Consider the following 21559-nt stretch of genomic DNA (forward strand, 5'->3'; position numbering starts at 1 on the left):
AAGTGGGGGGCATTAGGGATGGCCCCCCCCCACCTGGAACCCGCACAGCAGCTATCCCATCACGTGGGTGCAGCATGACTCATCAGGGTGCCCCACGTTGTCTGGGAGAATGGAGAAAGATCAAGAACTTTCTTTTTAAGGCTGGCTAGCACAGTAGCCTTTCAGCCAACTAAACTTGTCTGTGTGGGACAGAATCTCAACAAGATAGCCTGTTCACTGAAAGTAAAAAATGATTCTGGCAAACTAATGGCAGTTCAGTGGGTAAGTGTTTCAGCTGATTTATATCAGCTGGAGCCCAAGTAGTAATTTCAAGCCACTGATATAAAAAGTAATTTCTTTAGTATTCATGCTCCCATCAAATTCTCTGCACCCCTCAACTTAGCATAAAGGGTCTTTCTCTCTCTCTTCTTATGTTATCTCTTCGTAGGGGTTGGGAGGTGGAGGGAGGCGGAAACAGAAGAGATCATCTCAAAGGCTTTATGTATGAAGAGGGGACCTGAATTAAATAGTGACATTCTGAATTACTTCAATTAAATTTGGTTGCCACTCCAAGACTTCATATAGAGCCTGGGTAAAGAGGTAGGCGTTATGACAGTAGGAAGATCTTCAGTTGAAGTAAGATTATTTAATGACAGACTACTTTCAGGGCACCCTTCTAGTTGGAGTTATAGTGACTCAACTGCTAGCTAGGTATGTCATTTGGGGATTGGGATCCTAAAGCCCTTATTACAGTTGTACACAGACTCAAGGTGGTTGCAAGATACTTAACTGCATTTTGTATACCAAAGCAAGTATTGTAAAATATGGACAGTGTTTGACCCTGCCCAGACTATAACTTTTAACCGTTGAGTTTTTCCAAGTAAGCTCTTCAAATAAGGCCATTCAGTTCCAAAATGTATCAGCATCTGTGGGACTGAAAATAGTCTTTCAAGGTATAAAATTGTTGTTACAATTTCCTATCATGTGCTGCATTTAAAGGGATATGATTTTTTATGTTAGTACAGAAATGCAGGAAAGGAAAACTATAACAGTAGAGTTAAACTACTGTGATTAGTGTCTTGATAAACTTTGAAATTAGTGAACTAGAACTTCTTGTTACTGAAAAACTTTTTTAGGGATATTAAACAATTATACAATTTTTATACTATGAGTATGCAAGTTGTTGCTTTTTTTTGTTTTTTGTTTTTGAGATGAAACATGCTGCATATGGCATCTCACTTGATAGTGATGTGTGAGAGATTCATATGGGAGAAAGTGATGTGACCTGTTTGAAGGTGTGAGATAATTAGGATCGACTCTTGTATTCACTGCCTGCTTACAGGTGTGAAAAAAAAATACAGGGCTTTAAGCTCAGTGTGTGCTCCTGCACTGAGTGCAGCACATGCCCAGAAGAAACATTGTGTTAGTTTGACCTTGCTCACCCAATCTCTGTATAGATCATGCGCTTTAGTGGGGGTTTTTTGGTGCTTTTATCTAATAGTTGATTGAATTGGCTTTAGGTAAAAGCACCAAAAAGCCCTTTTGAAGTGCCCAATCTATACAGACACTGGGGAGCTGGGTCAAACTAATGTGCAGTGCCTCTTCCAGTAAAGCACTGGTGTCTTGGAGTTTTTTCCACGTCTGTCAGCAGCCACTCATTCTATGCTTAGAGCTGGGAGCAAACTACCTGTTACTGCAGTAGTTCTACCAACAAGTTGAGGACAGGGTTGATGAGCCCCAAAACTCATCTCATCCATCGGTCAGGGAAAGTAGAAGAGGGCCTTATTTTAGCAGAGGTGGGAGTACAAAAAACTGTAGTCCTCCACTGAGGAAGAAAAAGTAAACTCTGATCTCAGTTTAAGGCTGGCCAGTAGAAAAACTTAAGTATGTTTTAATTTTGAATGTCTTTTAAAGTAAAAGTAGTTTCAGCCTTAACTACCAAGGTGAGTGATGTTTCTTTTATTATTGCAGCATGATTTTGTAAATACTAAAAATTAATATTCTCTTGCAAAATGAGGCTAAATTTGTTCAGTAACTGACCATGGAACAGCAAGACTGTCATTGCAAATGTTTATTTCTGGCAACACTATCCTGATGCTGTCTGAGTATGTGGTAAAGCTCCAGCATCAGTGATTTTGTTGTTAGTGGTAAATTCAAGCAGCTAAAGTTATTACCTTTTATATTTTCTTCCAGGATTTTTATTCCAACTATGTTCGTGTGAAACAAGCTGGGAATATTTTACATTATGAGTGTTTATAGATGAACAAAACTCTGTTGCTAAATTGTCAAGTGGTGACATATAATAAAGGGATTATCAAAAAATATGTCCCTCTAGCTAAAACGGGAAAAATGAAGTTCTGTGGGGGTTTTTTTAGGGTTCATTTAGACTTGTCTCTCTATATAGATGCACCCAAACTGACTTAAATTAGTTAATTTAAGTACCGCTAAATAGAGTGCTGGGTGGGCTACAGAATCTGTCTAAGATGAATAGGTACTTGATCAGTTAACTTGATGTTGAGTTCTCTGTGGCTGCGGGCTGCATTGTTAGCAGTGCCCACGCTAGCTAGCTCAAAGCTTGTTTGACTCTGTCTAGGCAAACTGCAGGGTAGACACACCCAGAGGTGGAGCTGTTTCTGAAATTGCCACAGTCTTACTGCCACTGTTTGCTGCCAGCATAGCTATATTGTTGATGTGTTCCTGTGATGGATATAAGGTAGAAGCTGAAAATGAATGTCTACTAGTTTTAAACCTTTTTTTGGGGTTGTTTTTGCTGGTAGGAATTTTTGTTTACATGCATTTTCTATTTGCTTTGGTATGTTGCCTTAGACAAAGTGCATATTAATTTCAATTTATGATATTAATATTTCTAGGAATATAGTTCTAACTTGAATGCTAGTTGTTATTGGTTAATTGTTCAGTGTTTATAGTATGTGTCTATACCAGAATAGATAAACTTAATTATCGGTAGCTTCACCTTATAGGAATTGTCCTAGCAGAAATGAAATGTTAGACATGTCATTATGGAAAGAAGGTTCTGCATCTAGGCAAGTTAAAAGAACTGAGAGCCTATTCACAAACTACTTTTTGTCAGTAGAATTAAATGACCACGTGGAGCCAGTTCCTTTGTTTAGCTTGCGCATTTTTATAGAGCATATATGGTTATAGCAGACCACAGGGGGGTGGTGGTGATATTTTTAAAAATGTTTTATGCAGTGTAACTTACTCATTTTCAGCAAAGTATGATATAAGTTTATTCTCTTGTTAGATCTAATCCACAGTATATAGTTTAAACACACCAGCTTACTTTCTAGAAATCCGGTCATTTAAATTGACCATACCCCAGTGTAAAGTCACTTTCAGGTAGGGGTGTGTGAAGTAGGCAGTATTTGATTTGGATTCAGCCCGATTTCGGGGGACAGTGATTCCATTCGCTTCTCCGTATCACTGTCCTGATTCGATTCAGCTGAATCTGAAGATTTGATTCTGATTTGGAGAATCAGATGAAGTGGATGGAGCATCCCATGGGAGTGTGCGTGTGTGTGTGTGTGTGTGGGGGGTCCCATGCACTCAGTGGTGGACCTGGAAGTGACCGGAACTACTTATGGTCCACTTCCGGGTCTGCCCCAAGCACACGGGGGGGCTTCCCCCCCCAGGTCAGCAATCATCCACGGGGGGGGACCCTGGATGCCCCCCTAGACCCAGGAGGCACCAGTTGCCAAGCTGGAAGACCGGGGGGGGGGGGGGAGTGGGGGGTGTCAACTGCGTGCTCCGTGGTGGACCCAGAAGTGGACCAGTAGTACTTCTGGTACGCTTTCTGGTCTGCTGCTGAGCATGTGGGGGACACCCCTCCTTGCTCCCATGGCACACTCCATCTGCTTCACCATCTCAGCGTTCACAAACTGTGCCTGGTACCTTGAGGTACGTAGAAAAAACATATAAAGCTGTGTCTATGATCAAGTCGTTTAATCTCTCCAAAGCGACTTGGAGGCTTCTAAATCGATTTGGACAGATTAAAGGGTGTCCTGATTTGATTCAGATTTGGAGATTCGACTGCCAAATCGAGCCAAATCAGCAACCAAAGCTTCGCACAGCCCTGTTTTCAGGTATTCTCTGGCTTAAATGTTTGCATAAAATATTTAAATTTGGTTCTTTTTTTTTCTTTCTAGCTTCTGGATCATTTGAATATATTCAGACTAAAATTTCCCATAAGCCTTCCAATTTTAAAAGCATTGTTCTGAAATGACTCTGTTCTAAAATTGTGCTAATAAACACAGTTCACATCTTGTACGACCCTTTGCTGTTTTTTCAGCCAGTTGCAGTGGGAACCTTCAGAGTAGTCATGTGAAATAAATTTTATACTTTTTTTGAGAATAACTTTAATGCTTTATGGAATAACAAATAAATTGATTACAAAGGATTCATCTTTGGCATTACAAAACCAAACCAATAAAATAAACTAGAGGCATTACAAGTTTGTTCTAGTTTCCTGTGCTGTAATCTCCTTAGGGAACTTTACGATAGAAATTCTCTTAAGTTGTAGGAGTATTTTGCAGCTGCAACTTCCAGTATCAGATGCAGTGGGCTAGTGCTTGGTTAGTAAGTTATAGGGGTTATTTATGCCACATGCAGATATGATTATAGCTTGAGCAGATGCACTTGTCCTTAACTGTATTTAGATTTGATAACAATAGTACTGAAGATGTGGCATGGACTTCAGCACAGGCTAGCAACCTAGGCATGTTCCAGAGGCCTTGCTCAGGCTTGTGCAACTTGTACTGAAGTCCATCAGTGTTGTCTGCTACTGTTACCTGAGCTAGTTAGATTAAAGCTGGTATAGTTTTGCGTATTCATGCTGCAGTCGGACATCTGATTGCAGTGCAGACATGCTCTGGATTGGTGCCTTCTGTGGGTATCTTCTATGCAGTCTTTACCAGTGGGACACTTCTGGACTTTTTGACAAGCACTGATGTTAATTTTAGCGATAGATATCAGCAGCTGCCTTTCGTTTGAGTGAATACTTTGTAAAGTGTAGTGATCTTAACCTTAGCTGGCACAAGGATGGATGATTTACACTCTTTGGTACAAAGAGATGCATCTGCCCCAGTAAGCCTACTGAAAGCGAGAAGAAATGGATAAGTTGTCTGCACATCAGTTATTTATACTTATCACCTTCAGGAAAGCGCTGTATAGAAGTGATAATTACTGCTAGTGTTGTAGTGCAATATAGTTAATTTTATTACATTAGCCAAGTTAACTTGTCTCAGAAATTGTACTGAAAATCCATTTGTCTTGTTTTTGTTCTGTCTGTTTTCCAGTGACTTGGCCTTACGGAATTGCTTTCTTACATCAGACTTGAATGTAAAAGTAGGAGATTATGGAATAGGACTCAGTAGATACAAGGTAAGTAAATGTATTTAATTTCTTCACCTAATAGTTTTAAAGTGATCAAATCATGGCTTAGCAGTGTAAAATTAAAGTATAATAAACATACATGAACAAAAACATAAAGGTATTTTATGGGGTGATCGCTTTTATGTGGGCATGTTTCTGAGTAACTTTTATAAACTAGTTTGTTTTCAAACAAGTACATGATGTTTAAAGCTTAACAGAAAGTGAGTACTATGAGATCACTTAATAGATATCTAATATTGAGTAGATGAATGGAAATATATGTGATTGGAGCTTCTAGTAAGTTGAGGACATTTCTTGCTACTATTTAGGCATGTCACATTATACGAGTATCCTGAAACAAACAACAAACCTGAACAAAATTAGGGGATGATGGAGAGGTTAAAATGGAATGCATATCTTTAAAAAAATAAATAAATAAATAAAATAAAATTGAGAAACTTTTAAAGAAGGTAACATTTGGAAATACTGCTTAAAATGTAACTGATGTTGTAACTGGTATCAACTTAAATTACTATGCCCTAAAAAATTATAAAATTGTGTAGGAGAATTTAAAGATGTATTCTTACTTAAACTATTTTAGCAGTCAGATTTTTAAAAGAAATTCTAATGTATTAAGTTGTTATAATGAAGATTGGACTCTTAATACACACTGTTCATTTTTTGTTTGATGCATCTTTGCTGCATAGAAAATTGGCTTCATTTTTTGATGGTGTGAAGCATGTAGAAATGATGTCTACACATTGGGCTTTTTCAGTGATTTTTTTTTTTTTAAGGTGCATCAGGGAATACTTGCTTCTCGGTTTGCTGAAAAAGAATTATTGAAAGAAAAAAAGAGGCTACACACTTTGAAAGGGAAACCAAAAAAAAAAGAACAAACAAATCTGTAGCTCCTATAAGACATAAATGTTGGATCCTCTCTTATTTTGATTTCTTTCTGTCAACTTTATAGGAAGATTATATTGAAACAGATGAGAAGAAGTTTATTCCTCTTCGATGGACTGCACCTGAGCTAGTAACAAGCTTTCAGGACAGATTGTTAGCAGCAGAACAAACCAAGTATAGTAACATATGGTATGTAGTAGATTTAAAAAAAATAATTTAATGAAAGCACTTGGATTTCATACATTTTTCAATGTGTGGCATGCAGGGATTAATGGTTACGCTTTAATTATAAAGAAATAGATTAAATTGACTGGTCTGATGTGCTGCCTTTCATCCGAGCATGAATTCTGCAGCTCCCTAGTGACCTTGAAAATGAAACTTGGACTCCAGAATTGCTTAGAACTTTCCAAATGGTTACCTTAAGTGTGACATCCAAGTTCTGTATCTAAGGGCACTGAATAGTGGAATACATTTTCTAACTTAGTGAAATGAAAAGAACGCAGTGTTTCTTCATACTACTGGGACAGCAGTGGCCCATAACTTCAATTTTTAATAGCTTTGCATCCTACCAGTCAGGTCTGGCTATTAGGCCACTCCCTGCAGTTTAAGTTGTATGTATTCCAAGTTGAATTCCTTGCTATGTCTATTCATGGTAGGATGTTCCTTTAAACTGTTGGGCATGTTAGTTAATATCATCAAAATACTAATGTATTATGTTTTCTTTTTTGGGGGGTGGGGGGAGGAGGGTTACAAAGAAGGGAAAAGAGGACAGATTGTCTAGGCTGTTGCAGTTTCTTGGAAATGTAACCCTTAATATATACATAGATTTAAAAGACAATATATGTTAAGATGGTTAGTAGATATTTCTGCTTTAACTAAGTGACCATTATCAATCCACCTCAGCTGGTAGGAAGTCCTATATTTTTTTTCAGTTGAAATAGGCAAATGTCCCTGTCCAGGAGTGAAATAACAATCTCTGTCATTTAGCTCATTTTTAAAGGTTTTGTGTTCCATCAGGAGAGAATTTTTTTTGTTCTGTTTTGTTTCTTGCAGGAAAGCAAAGGGCAAAATAGGAGCTGTCAGCTATTTTACATTTTGAGGAGGAGGAGGATTTGCCACAAGTTGGCATTTCTAGAGATACATGCAGACACTTTCTTGGTCATGAAGTCATACAAGCATTTATATAAATATATGCATTGCATTTATACAGCCTTGAGTAAAAGAGAGGTCTTTTTACACTAATGCATACAATAGAAAGTTCTTAAATAGACAACTATCACTTTTCTTCTTCTTTTTCAGGTCATTGGGTGTAACATTATGGGAACTTTTTGAGAATGCTGCTCAGCCTTATTCACACTTCTCTGACAGAGAAGTGCTAACTCATGTCATAAAAGAGAAACAGGTTAAACTCTCCAAACCACATCTGGAACAACCCTATTCTGATAGATGGTAATTTCCATTTGAAATTCTTCTTATATAGAAAGAAAAAGATCTTAATTCCTGAAGAGGCTGCTCAAGCAACTTAAATATTTTTACTTAAAAAAACAACCCAGGAAATGCTGTATAATCTTGTAATCCTGGAAAATAAATTCTAGCTAAGTAACAAAAGGAGTTGCTGTAAATAAGGAAAGAGTAAAGAGTTGTAAAATATACAAATGGAAAAAAGAAACGTGTTAATTGCTTGATTGTAATATAATACATTGAAAAAATTATGGGAGGAAAATGTAGTTGTTTGTTGTAGATGAAACGTATGTTTTTTCACACAGGTATGAAGTTTTGCAGTTCTGCTGGCTGTCTTCAGAAAAGAGACCAACAGCAGAGGAAGTGCACAGACTTCTAACCTATCTCCGCATGCAAAGCCAAAGGGACTCTGAGATTGATTTTGAACAGCAGTGGAATGCTCTTAAGCCAAACACTCTCAACAGAGAATCAACCAATTCTGCATTTCCAATCCTAGATCACTTCACAGGAGACAGACTTGGTCATGAAATGGAAGAAGTCCTAACAGTAACTGAAACAAGTCGGGGGCTCAGCTTTGAATATGTTTGGGAGGCAGCCAAGCACGATCATTTTGAATGTAATCAGGCGAATCCTGATGAAGCAATGACATATACAAGCATTTTCTTCCCAGTTGAGGTTTTTGAGAGATCTCTTGCAGAGCAAGGGTCTGGAGCACAGGATGAAAGTGGTCAGGAGGCATTGCTTACTGTGCCTGGGGTGCTTCCTGTTTTTGATGCCCACAAACTTTCTGTTGGAAGTGATTACTATATTCAGTTGGAAGAGAAAGGGGGTGGCAGTAGCTTGAACTTTGATAATCAATCAGCTGTACTAACCACAGAAGTTGATCATCAAGAAGTTTTACTGGACAAAAATTCTCACTTTATGGTTCTCAGGGATCTTGATGCTGAAGAATCTAGCACTGATGGGGACTTTTTTCACTATAACACAGATCCTAAAGATGAAATTTTGCATGCTACTCGTAGTTCTGAAAGCCCTGTCCAGAATATATTTAATGACATTGACAGAGCAGAGGAATTGGCAAATAATAGGACATTTTTTGACTTGCCTGAAATAAATGATGACTGCATGGAATTTAAACCAGCTGCTTTAAGTTCTAGTTTAGAGGTATTGAAAGGAATCTGTCAACCTGGGAGAGAGTGTTCTAGTAATTTTTCTGAAAATGAAGCCATTTTACATGAAGATATTACACAGCAGTGCGATAGCCTCCTTACTTTAGAAGACTTGTCAGATAACTTTCTGTTTCTTCAAGAGAAGAACTTATTAAAGGGGTTATTGGCTAACAAAGATAACAGTGAAGATTTGGGGTCAAAATCAGTAACAAGTATAAAAAATATATTAGAAACTCCAAATAGAAGTACTCTGGACGTTGAATTTAAATTGGCTGAAAATACACCAACCTTTTCAGAGCTTTTAGATTATCAAGTAATAAAGAAAGATGAGCATTTAATCCACGTACTGACAGATAAAGAATTGACTGTTTTGTCGCAGCCTGTCATAGAAATGCAGGTGCCTTTTAGTTCACCCGGCACAGATGAGAAATTGCATGATAACCATCAGAACCTCACCCCATTGAAAGGTGACGATATCCTTTCAAGGGTAGCGGTTGATAAAAAATCATCTTGCAGTATTAATGACGGTCTCTGTCAAGAAACATCTCCAAGGGCTGAAACTGCATCTTCTGAAACGCTACCCATTAATGCCAAAAACATTAGTGCTGGAAACAGTTTAAGTCAAGAAGTTGCACTTGAAACTGGAGAGTTTGAGGGGCAAATAAAAGACAGAATACCTGTTGATTCTGAAGAAATAACTTTGGGTAGTGGCCTTGGTAGACAGAAATGTGATATTAGTCAGGAAGGTAGGAATAATGATTTGCAGAATAAGCCTTCTCCATTAGAAAAGGAGAATGCAGGGTCATTGGAGAGAGAAAAGGAAAATCCAGATCATTTTCAAAAATATAATAAAGATGTTCCTAAAGAAGTTACTTTAATATCTGTTACTACCCCAGATTGTGCAAGTCAGGATAGTCTGTTGGGAGACAGCTCATCTCCTATGCAAACTGTAGAACAGTTCTTAGAAACTCCAGATTCTTTGGATTCGTTAGATGTAAATGAAGTTTTAGAGTGTTTAAGGGCCCAGAGTCCTCAGAAGCTTTTACCTCCTGATAAACCTGGTGACAGTGGCTACGAAACTGAGAATCTGGAATCTCCAGAATGGACTTCACATCTTACTGCTGATGATACTTCTAATACAGACACTGTACCATGTGTTGCTGGTGACAGCAGTGTTTTACCAGCCAATCCAGTAATCATTGTTTCAGCAGAAACAGCTTGCTCAGATGCAGTAAACGACAACAGTGACTTTGAAATTACTACAAAGACTTCTGCAATTGGAAATCAGAACTCATACAGAGACTCTGCCTATTTTTCTGATAATGATTCTGAGCCAGATAAAAGAACAGAAGATGTAAATATATCAATACTAACAAGACAGAACATTTTCAGTAATAACTCTCATAACTTTGAAAAGAATAATACTGAAGAAGATTGTTTAAAAAATAAACAGCCAAAGCACAATCAAGTAATAGATTGCCAGGAAACCAATAATTTAGCCTCAAAACTAGAAGTAAATGACAAGCTGGAGAGACGGCAGATAGATATAACAATGCAGATGCATCCTGAAAAATGGCTAAAAGAAACCCCGTTGATACTTGCAGTGAATTCAGAAGGTAATCACAGAGATGAAGTTAAGTTATCCAAGGATTCTCTCAGAAATGTCTCTTGTGTTGGCACTAATACTTCAGAATTACTTGTACACAGAGACTTACCATCCATTCATAACATACGTCCTTCAGATTCCATTGTTAGTGAAAATTCCTTGTGCCACATAGAAGGACCTAAGATGAAAGAGCCAGATATTGAAGGAAAATACCTTGGTAAACTTGATGTTTCTGGAATGCTTGATTTATTGGAGGATGGAGATGATGCAGATGAAGAAGATGAAAATAGTGACTCTGAGGATGATATGAGAACTTTCCATATGCATAGTCTTAGTTCGGACAGTGAAGATGAAACTGTGCATCAAGTTCCTGAGATATTTTCTGATAACGATGATGGGAAACATCTAAGAAGCTTGCTGAAACTTCCAAAGTCTCTTAAATGTGACGGGCCATCTGAGTATTGGAAAAGTGAGAAGAAGGCTGTAACATTCTTTGATGATGTAACTGTCTATCTGTTTGATCAGGTATCTTCTGAACTATATTTACTGAGCTTTTGATCTTAACGTTTAGATTTTTTTTTAAATACAGAACATAATCAGACATTCAAAGACCAGGTTCAATGCAGTGTACCTGCACAATGATTTGATGAAAAAGTCGGTATTTTCTTCAGCCTTTACAAAATTATTTGCTTAACTAATTGAAAAAAGACCAGTAAGACTTTCTGCATGTTAGAAGTAGACCAGTGATTCTCAACCAGGATGCCTTGGCATCCTGGGGTGCTGCCAGATCCCCTGAATGGTACCAAGAGGTGTGAGTAGATAGCAGATAAACATGGGCTCAGACTTGTCCCTGCCTGACCAATCCCCCCCCCCACTGCCAGCCTCTCTGCATGGAGGTAAGCACTGTAATGTATAAATTAGTTTTTGAAATTTGGGGCCACTCAATTCATATAGCTTATGGAAGGGTGCTTCAAGTCCAGTGAGGGGGGTGTCTTGAGTCCAAAAACACTGAGAGCCACTGAGTTAGACCTTTTGAAATGTGTGTTTTCAAGGTTGGATGCAGTGGTACATTGTTGGACGATGGCAGCATATTTAGGAAGTGGAATATAGTTTTGCTTTAAAGAGAATAAGGAAGCTTGAATGAACATTACTTGTGCTGAGTGGAAACTAGGATCTTAAATTTAGTAATTTTGACGTTTTTTCGCAAGCACTCCTACACTTCTTACAATGTCTAGCAAAATATCTTTACACATCAGAACTGTTTTCAACTAATGGTATTTCATATTTAGTTGAGTTTAAAGATTTGAATTCTATGAATTTTTCAGTTACTGTCCTCATTAAGGGCATGTCTGATACATTGCCTGCATGTTATTTCTGGGACCACTGCTGAGAATCGCATCCGTCTTCATTGTTTCTGCTTAGCAAGCATTAAATCCCAGAAATGGGGCAGATACCCTAAATCCCAGAAATGGGGCAGATACCTTAAACAAGACTGAACATGAGCTAAGAAGCATGTGTGTGAGTGATACTGGAGTCATGCTCAGGGCAACTCAGAGCTTGGTCCACTACCTTATTTGGGGATTTGGCATGCACTGGGTGGAGGTATGGCTTTTAATGGTATTCCCAGGTGTGCTATGTACCAAGTAACAATCCTTAAAGTACCTTTCTCTGTGTGTCCTGCATTGCATTCAGTAGTGATACATGCAGCAAAGGAAACTAAACTAAATTACTGTATTTAGCCAAATCCAAGACAACCCTGAATTTAAGGTGACCTTCCAATAAGTAGACTCTATATATGGAAAATTATATGTAATTAGTTAAAATTTTCCATGTATAGAAAGAATCTACTTTTTGGAGGGTTGTCTTTAATTCACACCTCCTCCCTTCCCCACTGCTGCAGGGGGGCAGGCAGGGGTAGGTGGTGTGAGGAGGCTAAGCAGCTTGTCCTCTCCTTGTGCCTGCCCTGTGCTTGCAGCCTTGCCATCCCCCCACACCAGCCTCTGCTCCATGTGCTTCCCCTTTTCCCACCCCCGACTTACCCTTGTTCTGCACTAGCAGGCTCCATCCCTGTTGTAGTCTGGGACACGGAACATAGCTCTAGCCTAGCTCCCATAGCCGTTCCCTCATACTCAGTTCCAAGATGAGGGGCTTCCCCCCCCCCCCCCATGTTAAATGTGGGAAAAAACCTTGTCTTGGAATTCAGTAAGTGGGTATTATGTAGTCAGAGTAACTTATACTTAAATTTTAATGTTATTACTTTTTGTTACTCTCATGCATGTGATTCTTCAAGTTAGTTCGATTGTAAATGATTGACTTGCTTAGTAAAATTAAAAATTACAGTTCTGTTTCCTTATTTGCTTTATCGGTTTTGAACATCTGTAACTTGATACTTTAACAGAAGGTGTCTTTTTAAAACATTATGGCCATGCAGACTAGCACAGTGAGTTTAGAAGAATAAAGACCTATTGTTAATTTTTGGAAGCGTTACCTGGGATGACGTGTCTTAAAAAAACCCAACCCCCCCCCCCCCCCCCCCCAACATAAAAGATTACTGTATGTTGAACTAGAAAATGGAGGTGACACACATGCTTTTGCATCTCCATTGGAGAAATAATTATGTTGTCACAGGAAAAAGCTACTACTTTAAAACTTTATTCTTAATCCTATTTTGGCTGTTTTCTCAGTTGGTCTAACTGTTTTAAGTGTTAGCTTCCTCATGTACCAGCCTACTGAAAATTCATTGTCTGGAAGCATGATTTAAGGGCAAAATTGAAATGGGAGAGGGGGTGGAAGTAAAAGATAGATTAGTTGAATAATTTCAAGTAGAGCCCCTTTCAAGCCCCTTCCACTTCTTACTGTATGCTTTACCTTTTTAATAAGAAGCTATTTAGAGGGTGGCAGATGGGCACTGGGGGAGGGGCAGGGAGGAACCCCACTGTCTGCACACTGTATGCCCTTTTAATAAACAACTGCTGTGTAGTGATTCAATATTTCAGCATACAGACTTTATAAAAATAGACAGCTACATGTTTTCCTAAATTAAAGAATATGGTTAAAAGGCTGTGCAGTCCCTAAGTGGGTCTGATGGGAAATAATTACATGCTTTTTGAATTTTAACATTCCAACAGTAGAATTAACTATGTTCTTTTGAACATCTTAGGAAACGCCAACCAAAGAACTGGGAAATCGTGCAGTGGACTCGAAACACAAGGGCCCTGATGTCACTTCTGTCCCTTCTTCCGGTCTTAGTTACTTGAATAGATTTACAAATTCAGAAAGCTCTACTGATGAAGAAGGTACATATCCTTAAGAAAAGTCTATTCAAATAAAACCTAATTCTGGGTTTTTCTGGTTATAATTTAAATTGTGTTTTTAGTGAATATCCCTATTAAACAGTTATAATCAAATATGTAATGCTGTTTCAAAGTATGTCATACAAAGTCTTTGGCTTTGCTTTGTATTAGTAGTTATGCTTTGGCCAGATGCTGTTCCTAGTAGGCTATGACAGCTCATACCACTCTGAGTTTTAGTTTATAAGGATGCTTGTAGATGAGCTGGAAGGCTGTTCCAACATCAGCACGTCAGAGCAGACTCGATTAATTGAGTCTGCTGGAGTGTAGTAATTACCGCACTCCAGCAGTCTCCTGTGTTTCATGTATTAGTGTCCCCGAGCTTCAAAATGACAGTGGGGGCACTTGAACTAATGCTTGTCAAACAAGCTCTAGTTCAGAATGCCAGCAGCAGTGCTTGAAGCGCAGGGATGCTGATACACAAGGCACTGTGGAACTTTAATTAGAGCAACTCTCAAAGCTGCTCTAATTAAAGTGCCCTGCTCCCCCACCCCCAGAGCATGTTAAATTGTCTTAAGGTGCCGTCCACCCTGCCTTCTGCCTAACTTCAGACAAATGGAGCTGAGTACTGTCAGCTGATGGCTGAAATGCTATTTAGATAGCATGCTGGGGTTTGGAAAACTATATCTGGTCCTGCAGTGAGTTTATACTATTTGTCCTCATACAGGTATTTAAATGTGTCCTCCAATTTCTACATGAGACATTTAGTGTGCAGTTGACTAAGTAACTGCAGTAAATGCCTCAGCATCTACATGGGTGTAGGTTGTAGCTGTGTTGGTCTAAGGACATAGGCAGACAAGGTTCTTTGGGTGAATCCGATATCTTTTATTAGACCAACTTAAATAGTTGGAAAACAATTATTAAGCAAGATTCACCCAAAGAACCTTGTCAGCATCTACATGTTATTTGCCCCACAATGCTGCCTGTGAGTCTTGAAGCTGATCTAGGCTAGTCCTGTGCCATTCATACAGCTCATGAGACCTGATGAGTTTGACACCCCTGCTGTATAGCATTTAAAAGCTGGAGATCCAGCTGTTTTCTGACAGAAAGCAATAATTTCTAACTTTATCAGTTCAGTAACAGCCACCACAGACAGATTATTCTTCCTACCATACCAAGGTTGTAATAAGGATTATTGGGGTTTTATGGCCCCTGATATTGTGAACTGTCCAATCTAATACCAGAAATGTAGTGATTTAGCGGACCAGTTTCTTTCCATATTCATTTGTAGAACCAGTGGCTCCCTTAAAATATGAAACGTTTTTGGTGATGTTCCTATTTGTGATCAGCAGTTATTGTTGGTGTCCAAGTTTTACACTGAATAAATGAAATCTTCCACTGCTTATGGTTAATCTGATTTTAGCACTACCTTGAGTTGTATATCTTGGTTGATTATATAGTTGCTTGTTTGTTTTAGGTGGAGGTTTTGAATGGGATGATGATTTCTCTTCCCCGGAGCCTTCTTTTATATCTAAGGCAGCAAATAACCTCATTAGTTCGAAGCCGTCTCTTCCAACATCAAAGTACTTTTCCCCACCCCCACCTTCCCGGGGTCCCGAACAAAACTGGTCACATTCATCACCTTATTCAAGGTTCTCTATTTCTCCTGCAAACCTAGCAAGTCTTTCTCTCACACATCTTACAGATTCAGATATTGAGCAAGGAGGTAAGTGATTTCATTTTCTTTCAAGTAGGCAATCTATATTATAATCACCAGTACTTTTGTTTTGTTTCGTTAAGCTCTTCAAATTTGCTAACCTGATCTTGCATTTAAATCTTATGTAGTGACACAAATACCACCAGTGCTATTGGGGAACATATGCAAGTATTTACCTTTTTATAAATCAAGAAAAACAGCTTTTTAATGTTAAGATCTTAACTGGCTCTTCTATTTAACTGTCACACCTCTTATATTAAGTTGAGAACATTTGGATGCAAATCACATTTGATTCTTGTGATACACTTTTTTTCTGGAGAACAGTTAATGATGTTTCCAATTTTGTTTTTAGTTTGTTCCCAAAGTGTAGCTAGAAAAATCTGTGAGGTTTCTTCATTAGCTGCTGCTCTGGGGAGCTTTGGAAAGAAACCAACTTCTGCAGCACTTGAAAGCCTTTCTTTCATTGCCCAGTTACAGATCATACTTGATTTATTTTTATTTTGCATGGTAAGGGCACTAGGTGGAGGAATAGATCATTGTATTGGGCTAAATTTATTTGGTTTATACTTGAGATATTTTTTAAGGAAAAGCTTTCCAGAGAATCTCCTTGGAATTTCAGGGAGGGGTTAGAACTTAAATTGGTATGTGTTGGTGGAAAGGATTCCTTTGCTTTAAGAAGGGCACTGCAATCAACCTGTGGATAGTACTGTTAAATATTACAGATATTTCTTTATTGAACAGTGTCCTATATATCTTTACATCTACCAAAATGTTCTCTTTTGCCTTTTAGTACCAAAAATCTTAAGAAGTGGTAGAATAAGAATAGGAACTGATTTGAAAATCAATCCAGAACATAATTTTATCAAGAGAGTAAAAATAAATATTACTGACTGGTGAAGTTCCCTGGTGCTCAAAGTTTATTAACTGATTAAATCAGTACTACAGAGTGTTATTTGCACTTGGCATTATGCTTACTGATTTAGATATTTGTTGCTTAGTAACTTCTTGATAAGAGATGTTATTTTGGAGATCATACGTTACTTTCTTTTGTGCTAAGGGTTGACATTGAACTGTGAGATTTAAGCAGATGTGCCTGTGTATGAATGTGCGCCAGCTGTTTAACTTTGAGGAGCTGAAAGTTAAAGGAGAGAAATATTAACCACGACTTCACCCAGACAAGTGTTACCCACAGTGACAGGTTCTAAGGAAAGGTTTTGCCGAGAAACGAGGAAAAACTTGTACAGAATTTTTTATTATTATTATTATTAAAAATATATATTGACTACCTATATCTTATGACTTTCCCTCTCCTTACAGGAAGTAGTGAAGATGGAGAAAAAGATTAGGCAGATTCCCTGGAATTATGCTTGAGACGCATTCTGGACTAATATCTGATAAACTTGTGTCTCTGAATTTATATGGGTCTGGATGTAAAATACAGATAACTGAGAAATACGAAGAAATGGAAGTAAACACTGAAAGCAATGTTCAATCGGGACATTAATTTGAATGTGTATTTAACTTTGTAACATATTTTTAAATCAGTGCAATTTGCTTTTCATTATAAGATGATTCTGCCGCTGTTTTCAAGTACTTGAAGTATTTTTCAGACAGTTGTAACAAACACTTAAAGCTATTACACTACATTATGATTTTATGTATGGGATTGTATAAACTATTTATATTTTTCCATGTAGTTCATTATCTATTTGAACAAACATCCGTTGTAGAATTCTGTGTAATTGTCCTGTGCAACAGGAGTCTATGTTGCTGAAACTGTATGAATGATAGTTGGTAAGTAGTGAGCCATATTTATTCTAAAAGATATCACTACATGTTGTTTTGCTTACTGCGATTGCACTATGGATTATTCTTCCCATATTCCCCAATATTATACAAAATCAAAATATTAAATTTTCCAAGGAAAATAAGACAAATTGAATTGGCCCAGTTAACCAGTTTGATTTGTCCTGTTTTGAATGTTTAGCTGTGCACGGTACTTGTAAAACATACCTAACTTCGGAGTGATATCTTAAAATTGCCGGAATCTTATATGCTGTAGCATTTCTAAGTGATAACTGATCACAGATTGTTAATCTCCATATTTTGTAGGAAGTTGGGGGAGAGAATGTTTGAGATTCTGGAATCTATTTCAGATTACAAAATGCGATACAGTAGCACCTGCCTATTATATTTAAGAACCTTCTGACATTTCCATTACATTACCTGCTTTGGAGAGAGGTAGGATGTTTTGGCCCTACAAAATGGCTTTGAGACCAGGTGTGTTATATAAGAAAAACAAACAAACAAACCTAATTTCAGTTTAAAAAAAAAAAATTAGGTACTTTTGACTCCTCACTTTTTTTAACATCCTGTGAATTCTGAAGACCAGTTTGTTGTCTTATTTCTCTTGACTGTAGATTTGGTCTTCCATGCCTTCTCTCTCTCTCTCTCTCACTATAAAAACAGTTGAATATTAGAGATTAATGGTTGGGAACTTTAGCATGCTAATAGAAACCTTGCTTTAAAGCAGAGTAGTTAGTTAATTGGCATTCAGGCTTTGTCACCTAGAAGAGTCCAGGCCTGCATGAAGACGTCTTCAGGACCCCATGGGACTGCTTGAAACGTGCACTGACGCAAAGATGTAAAATAGTAGAGCTTGCCATGAAGATGTCCAAATGAAGTGAATATGGTCTTCCCTCCTGTCCAGCAATAGCTAAGTATGTTGTCTTAGCAGGTTCCCTTCCTGTCTCACTCCGAAGTAAGTACTGTAGGGCAATAATCCCCTAGCCTCTTGAATGTGTTACCAAGTCACTGACTTGTGGGTAGCTTAAAAAAAAAAAATGAAATGAAAACTAAGCTTTGTAGTCAGCCAGTCTGTCTGGCTGCACAGCATACTGCAGCTTAGCGACAAACTTTTTACGGGGCTTTAACTTAAGGCTAGTTTTTCTGTTGAGTGGGTCTGAGCACAGCACAGCTAAGAATAGTGATAATCTTCTGCAGCATGAGAAAACTTGCTTTTTTCAGCTGTGGTAAGCTTTTATATTACGTTTTTATATACAGTTTGGTTTAAAGCAGGGTATCTGTTTTAAGTGACAGGAATATAAAAATAGTGCTTCTCGAGCATTGTTTTCCCCTGAGAAGCAGAATGGCTTCCATGCCTATCAAAAGATAGAGTAGTTATAGATGCTTTAAAGTTGCCAATGTATTGCTGACATGCTGAGCGTCTTACTGAGGAGCTCGGGTTCAGAGGAAATCTGTGAACTGGTTGTACGTTAGTGTGAAATGAATAATATAGCATCAACTCCTTTGTAGACCTTTCCAACACATTTAATAAGTGAAGCCACTTGTCAATATGTCCTTAAAGTACATATTGTAAGAGATTTAAAGGAGCCATTATGTTGTGTACTCTTACTACCTGTTAAAATTTAAACGGTAGACTATTTGCAACGAGCATTGTGGCCTGTTCTATAATACTGATTTTTAAAAGTCCTTAAATTCACACACACCAGATATAGATATTTTATATCACTCTAGTACTTCTTTCTAACTCTTATTTCCATACAGAAGTTGGGATATTCAAAATTAAGAACAAAACTCCATTTGTTGGGTCTCCAAAGAAAGCGTCAACTTATAAATTGAAAAATCTGAAGTTCCCCACCATTGGACAAGTTGTTCGTCCTTAATTATGAATTCCTTGACTTTGAACATCGTTTCTGAGGTGCTCAAGTTGTTTGAAAGGGATGTAGAGATTTGGTTTCACTTTTGTTTCTGCTGTAAATTTAGAAATTCAGATTACTGACTAAATTGTATAGGCAAATGAATAGCCTTTTACATGCAACACTTCAGGTTTTTCCTCAGCTACATGGGATTTTAGCTCTAGTGTGTTAAATCTTGCTTAATAAAAGTTGACTCCTGTGTCCAAATGAGCTGTTTGCAAATGAATTGCCAAATGGGCATTTATGTTCAAAAGGGGATTGTGAGGATATTACTCAAAGCAATATGCTTTTTTAGCTACGTAACAACAAATATTTAGTTAACCCTGTGAATTGCTACACTTCCTTAGTCTCGATGGATTTTAATTGCAGTACAGTTCACTGGGTTAGATCTTTTATCTACAATTTTTTTGGAAGTATATGTAGTTAATGTTGACCAACTATTAGCAGTGTTTCCAGGGGGTAAACCCATATTCAAAGAATCAGTAGCACAATGAAGGCAAATTAAGTGGAGTAATTCAAAGGTAACGTATTGGAATAATTGGGTTAAGGGGGTTCTACCACGTGGGCCATACACTTAGTTCTGTAATTTCTTGCACTGGTTACTCAGTTGGTGATAGCAGTTTTAGAATTATTTGTATCTATTTTCAGTAGTTTGTGAGGACAGGCTCCATTTTAACTTCTTCTGTAGTAGGAAGTCTTGATTATTAAATAGTAATGATATTGTCTTGATTTGGCTATTTAAATATTTAATAACAAAGAGGCTATTAGCAATTTAAGATGGAAGTTGATTTAAATTATTTGGCACAGAAAGTCTTGTTTAGAAATTTGTAGAGAGAGGTCAACAAAGTAAGGGTGTCCATTTGTAAATTTTGAAACACCTGTACCGTCCCAGATACCTTACCATCAGCTGTATGTTGTGTGTGTATACTGCCATTTCCATGGAAAGTGGCTAATTAACTACTTTGTTCATATCCTTGGTGATGCACTAATGAAAGCCATTCAAGCCTCTTTCTTTTATCAGTATTTTAACTAGTAGATTTGTATGTAGTACTGAGTCTTTCTCCCCCCCCCCCCCCTTGCTTCTCCCCAGGGGGCTGGTTAGTAGGAGTTGTGTGGTTTTTAAACAGTTAAGCACTATGCTAAAATATCAGTGGTAAGTCTGGTGTTAGTGATATGGCTATTTATGTTGGATTCAGAGAGAGGTGGAATTGAAGTATATTAGCCTTATAAGAAATAGCCTTAAAATAAGAATGGAGTGTACAAAATTAATTCAGCTTTAAGTCATACAAAAAACATCCTTAAATATTAATGGATTTTGGTTCAAGACTTTGATATGAAAACTCTGGAGGGAGAGTAAAAGATCATATAAATGTATTGAAAATAAGTATTTGTAATACCAGCAGCCTGTTTTTCAGATAAACTTGAATATGACTTACAATTATTAGTTTTGTTTATTAAATTGTTTGAACTTGCACAGTTGTAGGTGTAACTTAATGATAAATGGTACTCGTGTATATATATAATGTTTAATTCTATTTGTAAATGAGGAACTATGTAACAAAATCATAGGTATGAGGTTTTCCTATTGTAATTTAATACAGGTATGAGGTTTATGGCAATATATCATAGTTAATAAAATTTCAGGTCAAATTGTCTTTAAATTGTGTACATTTTTAAATTGTAATTTCTACTGTATATTGATTATCATGCATAGTGTGATTCAATAAATTGCCTGTAATTTAAAAACACTATTTAATATTAAAAAATAAAATACGGTTATATATTTATAACTTCTGTGTCTGTTTGTTCATCCTTAACAAACTTGTTCAGCTTATGCTTTACAGTGAATTAAATTATTGGAGTTCCCAGAAGCAAAGTTTAAGCATGTTCTTTAGTATGTGATGCATAGTCCCACACTTCTCAGCCTACACACAACCATCTGTATTAGAGATTTATATTTTGATACCCGACTCTCCATTTATCTCGCCTCATCTTAACTTTGATGTGCATGGACCGCCAATAAGGAAGCAGTATTCAAAGTACAAACCGAGTAGAAATTAAGTTTAAATCCCTGAGACTTCTGGGGTATTAGCACTTCATAACCCTGCAACCCCCTGGCAGGTAGAGAAATGAGGTGGAGTGCCTAAGGTTGTGGTTGGACAGGGAGTTTCTCTGAAATTACTGGTGAATCCTGTAATCACTGGGCCATCTTCCTTACTAATGACAACTTGTCAGAATTCATGATTTGTGTTGCTTTGACTGCTCCACAGTGCCTGCTATTGCCATGTTGGATCATTATTTTGGTGCTGACACTGAGGGAAAGA

At 37.5% G+C, this 21559-nt stretch overlaps 1 protein-coding gene across 1 annotated transcript in view; it reads left to right on the forward strand.

Moving 5' to 3' along the window:
- The window catches only part of LMTK2 (lemur tyrosine kinase 2), a 70685-nt gene extending 52832 nt beyond the window's left edge, over positions 1-17853 (forward strand). The window contains exons 9-15 of the mRNA XM_006031471.3: positions 5295-5379; positions 6341-6462; positions 7573-7722; positions 8040-11034; positions 13670-13805; positions 15277-15525; positions 16834-17853. Of these exons, the coding sequence (XP_006031533.1) occupies positions 5295-5379; positions 6341-6462; positions 7573-7722; positions 8040-11034; positions 13670-13805; positions 15277-15525; positions 16834-16862 (3766 nt within the window). The 3' untranslated portion in view covers positions 16863-17853. The remainder of the gene's footprint in view (positions 1-5294; positions 5380-6340; positions 6463-7572; positions 7723-8039; positions 11035-13669; positions 13806-15276; positions 15526-16833) is intronic.
- Positions 17854-21559: the final 3706 nt, after the last annotated feature.

The sequence above is a fragment of the Alligator sinensis genome, unplaced genomic scaffold, assembly GCF_000455745.1.
Source record: "Alligator sinensis unplaced genomic scaffold, ASM45574v1 scaffold990_1, whole genome shotgun sequence".
Classification (NCBI taxonomy): domain Eukaryota; kingdom Metazoa; phylum Chordata; order Crocodylia; family Alligatoridae; genus Alligator; species Alligator sinensis.